Source organism: Vigna angularis, chromosome 11 (assembly GCF_016808095.1).
Source record: "Vigna angularis cultivar LongXiaoDou No.4 chromosome 11, ASM1680809v1, whole genome shotgun sequence".
Taxonomy (NCBI): domain Eukaryota; kingdom Viridiplantae; phylum Streptophyta; class Magnoliopsida; order Fabales; family Fabaceae; genus Vigna; species Vigna angularis.
The window spans coordinates 12,332,341-12,342,805 of record NC_068980.1 but is presented as its reverse complement, the minus strand read 5'-3'; the positions used below and the strand labels follow the sequence as shown (position 1 = coordinate 12,342,805).

The window sequence follows — 10,465 nt, the reverse complement described above, 5'->3', positions numbered from 1 at the left end:
TTTTCGTTTTCAAAGATATAAACCCTTGCTTTCTTGTTTATTAACATTAACTAAGTTGAAATTTGAATGTCGACAAAAAGTTATGCTTGTTCGCGGTCTACAGCTTATGTGAGTTCTTTCAATGGCTATAAAGCAGAAACATCGGTTTGAGTAGTGCCTTGAGATAGAAAATGAACTCAAATGAAAGGTTAAATAATCTATATATTCATTGCCATTCTGTTATTTTGCCAAACATATGTTGCTAGAACTACATGATTTGCCAATGGCATCACCTTCCCTCACAAACCATATCTCTGCCAACATAATTCTATATGGTTATTTGGTTAAGTGTGTTGTTGGTGCCTCTATTTTGATGTTGTTCTTTGGTTCACTTTGTTATTGGTTGCTAGTAGCTCGCAGGTCTCGTCAAGGCAAAGGCTCTGCAAGTGAATCAACTAGTTCTTCTTGCAGAGTGTTTACATTCCAAGAGCTCCAACAAGCAACAAACAATTTTCAAGAGTGTTTTCTCCTTGGCAATGGTGGGTTTGGTAAAGTCTACAAGGGAAAACTTGAAAATGGGACAGAAGTAGCAGTTAAAAGAGCCAACCCTGAATCAAAACAAGGCTTGACCGAGTTCCAAAACGAGATTGGTTTGTTATCAAAACTTCAACACCCTCATATTGTGTCTCTTATAGGCTACTGCCACGAAGGAGAGGAAATGGTTATCGTGTATGAGTACATGGCCAATGGCCCTTTGAGCAAATGGCTCTACGAACCAAACGAGGCACCACTCTCGTGGAAGCAGCGACTTGAAATTTGCATTGGAGCTGCTAGAGGGCTTCACCATCTTCACACTGCCACTGCTGAAGGCATAATTCATAGAGATGTGAAAACTGACAACATTCTCTTGGATGGGAACTTTGTTGCCAAAGTATCAGACTTTGGCATCTCAGAAAACGGGCCTTCTTCTCTAGATGAGAGCCATGTTGTGATTAGTGTGAAGGGCACTTTTGGTTACATAGATCCTGAGTACTTCAGAAGTAGCCATCTAACTGAAAAATCAGATGTGTATTCATTTGGGGTGGTTCTGACAGAAGTAATCTCTGGTAGGCCTGCTTTAGACCATAGTCTTCCAACAGAGAAAATCAGTTTAGCATCATGGGCATTGGATTCTGAACTAAATGGTATCATAGACCCAAATCTGGTTGGCAAAGTGAGAGTTTCTTCTCTTGAAAAGGTGTGGGGAGTGGCTAAAAGGTGCCTAGCTGAGAATGGGATCAAGAGACCACCAATGGGTTTTGTCTTGTGCTGTTTAGAAGATGCTCTCCATCTTCAACTCACCAACATAAAAAATGAGAAAACTTCGTTTTTAGATTGCAATTTGCAACATAATGACAGAAGTGTTACAAGTATTGGTCTTTGAACCAGAACACTGTTTCACTATATGTAAGGTTTGAGTATAGTGGTTATACCATTCTCTTTAAGGATGTTTTGTTTTTCGTTTTTTCCGTTTTTCTTGCTCTGCAGTTTGCATGCTTTCTCTCTTTTTATCTTTTATATAAAATAGTCTCTACTTTCTCTATAATATACAGCTTTTATCGTTATAAAATTCTTCATGTGTCTTTTCTCACAAGGTTAAACAAAAATTAGTTTAGAATTCTCGTACGTAAGCTTCGCAAAACAACACAACAAGATTTTCTATACAGAAATTCCATGTAAAATATCTATTCTTCCCAGGAAACAACAAAAACTATTGCATCAGGGTTTCTTACGTGTTAATGTTACAAAGATTATAAGGTGAAAGATAAAAATACTTGTATATGCCATGTATAAGTTGTTTTTTCTATATTTCAACTGATGAAACTTCTTTAAAATTTCAATTTTTCATTTAGTTTTTTTTTTCATCTATTTAACTATGTTCAATTTAGTGTTTTATTCTTTGAAAAATTATTTTGTTTTGTATTCTTGGGAACATATTTAAAGTAGTCTTATGTGTTAAGGCTACGTTTGATTAGGTTTTTGCAGTTAGTTTTGAACTCTTTTTTAACTAGTTGAAAAGTTCGTGTAGTTTAATTAACAGTTTTTAATAAATGAGTTTTTTTAGTAGCTTATAGTATTTTTTTTTTTCAAATGTAACTTAGTAGCTATTTTAAAACGTTAACTTTTAGTTTCTAATTATTTATATTTATTACTTTTTATCTTTTAAATGTTTCTTAAATTTTTTTGGTACTTTTTCAATGGTATAGTTTTTTTTCTTCATGGTTATCTTTTTTGTATTATACTATTTATTTCTTAACTGGCTCTATAATATTGTATTAAGAAAAAACAGTTTATTTATTAATTCCACAAAAAGATTTTATATCGATATTAAAAACCATATATTTTATAATTGCTTTTCAAACCCTTATTTTATTAGAAATCATCTTCCCTAGTTTATAAAACTTTAAGAAGATAGAATCATTGTTTGAATTAAAATTGAAAATTGGATTAATTTTTCTCTACCAATGACTGAATGAAGATTAAAGGAAAAACTAAGGAGGCTCTCAGAAAACATTAATCTAGCAAAAGGGTCTATGAGCAAATGTCGATCAAGCAAGTTAAAGCGATTGCTGAAGTTGACAAAAAAAAGAATGCAAAGAGTAGTATATTTGATTGTTCAATAAATAAAGCATTTTTCTTTAGCGATAAACATGAGGAAAGAATAGAGAGAAGGGAATTAATTTACTTAATGCAAAGCCGTTTTAGTACTTAGTTTTAGCGAGTTTCAGTCAAAGGCTAAGTGCAGGAGGTTGAATATATTCGGGTATAAATATCTAATTGAATGTCTCTAGCCTAAATTTTTCCTATAAACATCGAATTGAATGCTTTCTGAAGGTTCTAGTTTAAGCTATTTCATATCTTTAATGGAACAATAACTATATATATATTAATTGCGTAGGGTTCATAAAGAGTCAACAATTTAAACTAAACACAACAGTTTTATATTCTTAGCAGCAAATCTGCATTAAATTGAAGTTTACATTTAACATTACAATGAGCAACTGAGCATACAACAGATAAATTCAAGTACAAGGGTAGAATTATTGATGACTCCAAAAGGCGAGGTTTCGGATTTTCACCTGAACCACGCATTAGAGTTGTTTCTTAACATACATAACAAACACAACGTTAAACACGGTAAAAGGAAAAGAGTTGTTATTTCCTGCAGACAATTCCGAAGCCATTTGAGAACTTGGTGCAATCAAGGGTGGCATGTTCCATCACTTGGAGAGTGGTCTCTTTCTGAAATGAACTTCCCTGAGAAAACACACAAGAACCACACTCATGAGAGAGCAATGACTTAGTTTTGTACCTGTCTTCTCCTCCAACAACAGGCATAGCCACACCAGCCTTTGCAGGGTTCTCAAAATCCAACCTATAAGTCCTACCGAGCACACCATCAACTTTTGGGGACAAGGCAAAGAACCTGAACTGAACTTCCAAGTGAGCAAAACAGTCATCGGAAGGTACTTGGTAGTTATGGATTCTGTCATCCTCTTTGGTTACTGGCACAACATTCACCAAGATTTCAGCCACATCTTTCAGTGTAACCATCACACTGTTCTTGTTTGCCACTCTCTCCACTTTCACATCTTTTTCCTCATTGTACCAGGTCGAGAGAGGGCCTTCGGCTAGGGCTACATGTCCGTCATTGTAGGTGAATTTGATGTAGTCAAGATCATTATCCCATTTGGGTGTCTTGGTGGCCTCAAGTGAGAAGGTTTTGGAGTTGAAGAGAATTCCAAGGGCTTGAATCCAAGTGTAGTCACGGGTCCTACCAGCAGGTCTGTGTCCTATGAAACGAGCATTGATTTGAAGGTTGGAATCGGAAACTAAGGAGAAATGTTGATTGCTCTTTCCATGGAAGTAGAAGACTCTACCATCCCCACCAATGAAACGGGGATCATAGCATCCTGATCCTGGTGCATTGCAGTTTGGCTTACGACCTAATTAACAATCACAAAACCGATTCAATCATGGAGCAAATCATGAAGTATTAGACATTCATATTAGAGAAAGAGAGGTTTTCTTACTTCTGCATTCTGCCCTGCAAATAGGTTTGTTGCAATCAATGTGGCAAACCTTAGCCTTAGGATCTGTTGTTTCACTGTTAGGGCATTCAATAGGACACTTGATGTACTTTCCAAAGCATCGTGTTGATCTTCTGCCACAGAATTGGCTTTGATATGCCTTGGCATGGATCAAGGTTGAGACAAAAACTAGCAAGAAGATTAGGAGGGAACTTCTTTTGGTGATTCCCATTCTTCAGTATTCTGTGTGTTTGTGTGAAATGTGGGAAACACACAGAGACTTGAAGCTGAATGATGCAGCAACAGCATCTGCCACAGCTATTTATAGATGCTTCTTTAGGGTTGCTTCTGTATTATGAAGGTGGCTTTTGCAAACTTGTAATTGTGGTATAATTATATAATATAATGCTAAGATAACTAAACTCAAAGGAATGATGAACATGGGTTCTGTTCATTGAAAGCAGATAACGCAACGATTCTTAAAATTATTTATTGTTATTATTGTTTCTTCTTATAGCAGGTTTACATGATTTCTGATACCTTCAACTACAAATCAGTGGCTGGACTTGTGGTAATTAATATTTTTTAGCCAGATATTGATAATTAATTCATTTATTAAAAAAAGTAATTTATGTTTCTTCTTAACTTGTTTGAAGTGTTTTTTTTTTAAAAAAAGAATAAGAAATATAATATTTTTCTCAACTTTAATAAAATAATGGTAAGATTTCATATTTTTCTTTTTCAACGTGATGATAATAAATATGCATGTATTTAAACTAATTAAAAATTATATGAACAATAAAGATGACAAAAATTAATTCCTTGTTTTGAACTTTAAAAATGATAGTTTAAATAAAAATATAAATATTCCTTACGACGCTGAAAGAGATTGGGAAGAAAAATAGTATATAAAAGTATTAAATTTGTTTTTAGTTGTAGTTTTTTTTTAATTATTCTATTTAATATATGAATATAAAATATATTACCGAAGTTTTTGTATTTTTTAAAAAACTGAAATCTTCGATGAGAGGGAAAGAAAGGGTCATAACATTTATTATTTATGAATTAAAGTAATTAAGCATATTTTGATAAAAAAAAATAGCAGATATATAAGAGATAATTAGAAATTAAACTTATACAAATAGGAAAATAATCAAAATAGTATTTTAGTGAGGGACAATGGGAGGGAGTAACACACGCTTTTTTTATACGCATTACAATATTAATACTGGCAAATATTTATTTAAAATTACAAAAATTATAAGAGAGACATTAAATAGCACATGAGACGTATCAAAATTTATTAATAGTAGATGTGTTCAAGAGATTGTGTTAGAAAGTATTACCTATTAGAATTTTATCTTGATACTTCCTCATATTTTTCCGTTTTGTATTATATACTAATCAAGAAATACAATGAACTTTGTTAATTATATAAAATTTATACAGTTTTAATTTTTTGCCTTTTCTCTCATACTATACAAAATACAAGTATAAATCATTTAAATTAAAAAACACATAAGTTTATAATTGATAAAACAAGAGCTATTAATATCATTTTTCTATGTTATAATTTTTATTTTTGTAAAACTGTTATTTAATTAATTTTGAAATAGGAAAAGAACATATATGGACACAAGTTAGAAATGAAACAAAAGAATTATAATCATTAAATATAGGTATAAATTATAATCATTTTTAATTATTAAAACACATTTAATTTATTATATAATGTAAGAAATTTATATTAATTTTTGTTTGGTTGGTTAGTTATTTTCTAATATTCACATTTTGTCATTTTCACTATTTTTTATAATTATTTACTCAAATCACGTTATTATTTGATATTATATAATTATAATTTTTTTTATTGATATTTAATATTGGAGAAACTAAAACGATATTTTAATCCTTTTGGTAACCCACTTTTGACACACCTACGATTTTGTAAGGACCTAGAAAATAGAGTATTAGAGCAGATAGGTGTATTAAAATAATGAGACAGATTATTTTACTTTAAAATAATCTTATAATATAAATAGAATTTTTATAAACATATCTCATTATTCTAAGAACATTTCATCTCTCTAGAACACTATTCTTCAGAGTTCTCTGACTTCTCTCAACCATCTCTCACTGCTGTGTTATATGTTCGACGATCAGGAGGTGCCTAGGCGATCCTGGCATTGAGGGCTTCAATCTTGACCGATCAATTTCGTGTTTATCAATTGGTAAGTCGTTTCCCCTTTTATTTGTGTATTCTTGGACTATGAGCATGCAACGTTTCTGTCTTGCATGTGGTGAACAGTTTCTTCCTTCATTTTTTAGCTCAATTTAGGTTCTAAGAGTTGTTCTCTATCACCAAAAGGTGAGTTATAGGTTTCTGTTGAGTTTCCTTTCGTTGCAAGGCATTGTCGGAGTATCTCTGTGAGCTGGATTGTTATCTTTGAGGTAAGGGAAGCTGGATTGTTGTTTTAATTAGTAGGATGATATGTGTGTGATAAATTTTGTGTTATAGTGTTGTTTGAGTTGAATATTAGGTTTTGAGTAGATTTAATCGTATGTTCTTCGAATGTCAAATCGTGAAAACTGTGAAATGATTATTGTAAGCTGAATTGGATGTTGTGTGATGCTGTAATTGAACATACCAATGTGAGTAATTTGTTATAGTGGTGATCAAATAAAATGTGAAGTGAATTGTAGTTGTTTAGAATCATTTTGGAGGAAGTGAGGTAGTGAATTTGAGAATTTGATGTCAAATGCTGATATGGTCTGTTTGGGAAGTTTAGGTAAGTTGTATGTGACTTGTTTGAGTCATTAAAATGGTCAAAAGCAGGTTCAAAGTGGTAAATTGGAATTTGAGTCTCTAAGTTGATGAAATTGATGTTTTAGAGTAGGAATTGGTGCATAAACACTTTAGATTGATGTTAGGTAGGTTTAGAATCACTTAGACAAGTCTAATTAAGTTTATACAACAATCTAGGAGTGTTAGAAGTTGGGAAAAGTGTTTAGAATTGGTAAGTTGTGGTTGAGTTGCATAATTCTGCAGAATTTTCGTTCTACAGATTATGCACACTCACTGTGCGAATGGATTCGCATAGCGAGTCACCTTGGCGAGATGTTCTTTGCCAAGGCATTCGCACAGCGAACATGCTTGCTCTGCGAATGGATTGAGAGGGTTGGTCTCTGTTTGATGATTCGCATAGTGAATCAGGTCGCTATGCGACTGGTTGGGGTTTGGGACTAATATTCATTTTATTCGAACAGCGAATGTGTTTCGCTCTGTGAGTGTTTAGGGAGCCTGAGCCATTTTTGAGGCTCTCGCATAGCGAGCTGGGACGTTATGCGAGGGGTCTGGGGTCTGATTCAAGTTGCAGTTTATTCACATAGCGAGTCTAACCGCTATGCGAATGATTTAGAGGGTTGGGTCTCTGTCTGAGGATTTGCATAGTGAGATGGGTCGTTGTGCGAGGTGTCTCTTGTTTCGCTCTGCGAATGTGTGCGTTATGTGAATGGTAAAGGTTATTTCACTCTTTTCCTTTGGACTTAAGTTGTTTTACTTGAAACATTGAGTGCTTTATGAAGTAAGTTGAAGTTGTATTATGTAATATCATTGGTTATTGATGTATGTTGTGTTTCAAAGTGTAAGTTGGTTAAATTCAAAGTGTAAAGTTCAAAGTATGGTTAATGTACGTAATTTCATGATCTTCAAGGAGAGATACATGGTGGTGCCCTATGTTGTGATTCAAAGTGCAATCTCTTGTTGAGATTCAAGTAAGTTTATAATGAATGCAGAAGCTTAGTCTTGGGGGTTATCCTGAAACTCCAATGGTCTTTCATTCTCAAGTAGAGAGGATTGATCCATGTCGTGAGGAGTAGCAGGAGGTCCTAGTCTTGGGTGCTTCTAGTATGACCCAAAGTGAGTGATAACGGACTAACCTCGTGAGTGTGGTAGGATGAAATCCATTGGCAATGGCTTTGCAAAGCAGTAGAAGCCACCACGAGTACACGACCCGCCATAGCTCGGTAATCATTCTAAGTCTGGACAGTCAAAGTTAGTGTGGTGTTATGTGTTAAGAGTTTATGTGATGTGAATGAATAGTATAATTGTATGAAGCTTAGTAAATGAGTGTATGATTAATCTTTGTTTAAACTAGCTTACCCTGTTGTGTACTTGTGTTTTGTATGTATTGGTGTTTCTTTCTCTGCAATGATCATCCTTTGGATGTGAGCAGCGGAAGAAGAGGTATCTCTGGAACAAGCATTGGATGGAGGTGATGCTGCGGAGTAGTTGTTTCGTAGAATTTTGTATATAGTTTTGAGTATACTATAGTATGTATATAAAGTTTTAAATTTATAGTCGTTTTTTGATAACTATAAAGTTAATACTTTATATTTTAGTTGGATAACTGTTCTATCTTATCATGTATGTGATAACTCTCTGTTATAGTTTATACTATATTTTGGAATGTTACACGTTTCATTCAAATATGAATACTTCTAATATCATGCTTCTATGTAATAATTTTTATTTTTACAAAAAATGTTATTTAATTAATTTTGAAATTGTAAGGAACATACACAAGTTAGAGATGAAACAAAAGAATTATAATCATTAAATATAGGTATAAATTCTTCATCGGGATAATCAAATCTGTCATCATCCGGTCTTCTTTTACATTTCTAATTAGATTTTGAATTTTTTTTATTTGAGTAATGTGATATGATATTTATTGAAATTATCTAGAAAAGTTATAATTATTGAAAATAAAAGTGATGTAGATAATCATGCATTAATGTATTTATGTATTGTTTAATAAGTAATAAGAGATTGAGTGAGAATTCATAAAATGTTCAGCATGTTTTCCCATATGATGTGTTTGGCCCGCGTTCAGCGTTCCGAACCTTAGGGTTGCGAATTCTATGATTAGAACTTTGATGCCTTTTGCATGCCAATATATGTTAAAATACCGCTTCTTAAAAGGTCAACTCTATGAACTTTTTGAAAAATTACGTGAACCGTCTAATGTCTCTACTTTGCCAAACAAAGCATAGATTGTACAAGGAAAGCAAACTAAAAGAAATCGTAAGGCATCTAATTAAAAAAAGAAGTTATACTGTATATATTATTTTAAAAACTATTTTCAATAAAAAAAATGAGTAAACACCTGTTGAAAACATAAAATGTATAAATTACACTTTTATTTAATATATAAAAAGATTACTAAATTACGGTCGAAGATTTGGGATTTTTATTATAAAAAATATTGAAGCTAGCAACCATAAGAAGGTTGCTTAACTTTTTTTTCTGTATGATTATAATCGATTTAACTTAATCACGTAAAAAATATTCGCCCGTAGATAAGTATGGATAGAGGAGACAAACAATCAAATTATAGTATTTTATTTTTCAACATAAAGTAAATTTAATTTAATTTATTTTAAGTGATAGAACAATATATAGTATATAAGTGAATAAGTGAATGCAAATTTCACTTTACAAATTAATTCTAAATAGTTGAATTAGATTTAAAGTGACTTCTTAACATAATATCAGCATTAAGTATTACTTATACAAGCTATATTATTTATTATTTTAATCATATTTTTAATATTATTTATTTTGTACCGATACATTAGACTCAAATTTACAAAATGTTCCAAAAGAAAATTTGGTTCTTAGGTGGTAACAGTTTTTTTTCAAGAAGATGATTTGTATATTAAATCATCTGGTAAATAGATCTATGCTTAATTTAATCTTAGAAATTTAAGTTTGAACAACCCAACTTATATATTATATATTATAATTTTATTATATAATGAATTAATGCAAGATTTTTAACGCATTTCTTCATGTTTAAAACTAAATATTTTGAACATGTTATTAGATATATGAAATAAACATTTAATTTAACTAAAGTAAGTTTTAAATAACTCATCCACCATTTAAGTAAATAAATTTATTTATATTAAACTCAATTTGATATTATTAGAGGGAATTTGTATTTATATATTCACCTTCTGAAATCAAGTCAAAGATAATTTATTTTTAATTAGAGATACACTTTTGTGTTACTAAATGTGTGTTTTCCATTACTTGGATTCAACTCTTTACAACATGAGCTCTTTATATTAAAGATTTGTCAATCAAATTTTGACAGTCTAAAAAATAATTCACAGGTCTAAAAAATAATTCACAGTCAAACTGTTGAGAATCCAAGTGTGAATCCAAATCTTATATTGGATAGAAAGGAGAAAGGAGAGCACCATATAAGATTGAAGATCCATTAACTCGTTGTCTTAAGGTTTTGGATAGAGAGTGGTGTCAATCCCTTATCTGGTTGGACGTGGATCTCATTTATGTTTGTATTTTCTAGTGAACTTCCTCCTCAATAGTGATATCAGAGCCGATGGTT

General features: G+C 31.8%; 2 protein-coding genes across 2 annotated transcripts; one reads left to right on the top strand and one right to left on the bottom strand.

The window, feature by feature from the left end:
• Positions 1-262: 262 nt before the first annotated feature.
• Positions 263-1,402, top strand: LOC108332795 (receptor-like protein kinase THESEUS 1). The gene has a single exon (XM_017568099.1). The coding sequence runs from the start codon at positions 263-265 to the stop codon at positions 1,400-1,402; it is 1,140 nt and encodes a 379-aa protein (XP_017423588.1).
• Positions 1,403-2,984: 1,582 nt separating this feature from the next.
• LOC108333670 (uncharacterized) lies at positions 2,985-4,327 on the bottom strand. The gene is made up of 2 exons (XM_017569146.2): positions 4,053-4,327; positions 2,985-3,965 (listed from the first exon to the last, which is right to left on the bottom strand). The coding sequence occupies exons 1-2, from the start codon at positions 4,279-4,281 to the stop codon at positions 3,175-3,177; spliced, it is 1,020 nt and encodes a 339-aa protein (XP_017424635.1). The 5' UTR covers positions 4,282-4,327; the 3' UTR covers positions 2,985-3,174.
• Between the last annotated feature and the right edge of the window lie 6,138 nt (positions 4,328-10,465).

Excerpts from the sequence above, each read along its gene's own strand:
- LOC108332795 (XM_017568099.1), top strand. The coding sequence starts at position 263 with ATGGCATCACCTTCCCTCACAAACCATATCTCTGCCAACATAATTCTA.
- LOC108333670 (XM_017569146.2), bottom strand. The coding sequence starts at position 4,281 with ATGGGAATCACCAAAAGAAGTTCCCTCCTAATCTTCTTGCTAGTTTTT. Across the intron at positions 3,966-4,052 it reads TTGCAGGGCAGAATGCAGAA|GTCGTAAGCCAAACTGCAAT; the intron begins GTAAGAAAACCT and ends ATTGTTAATTAG.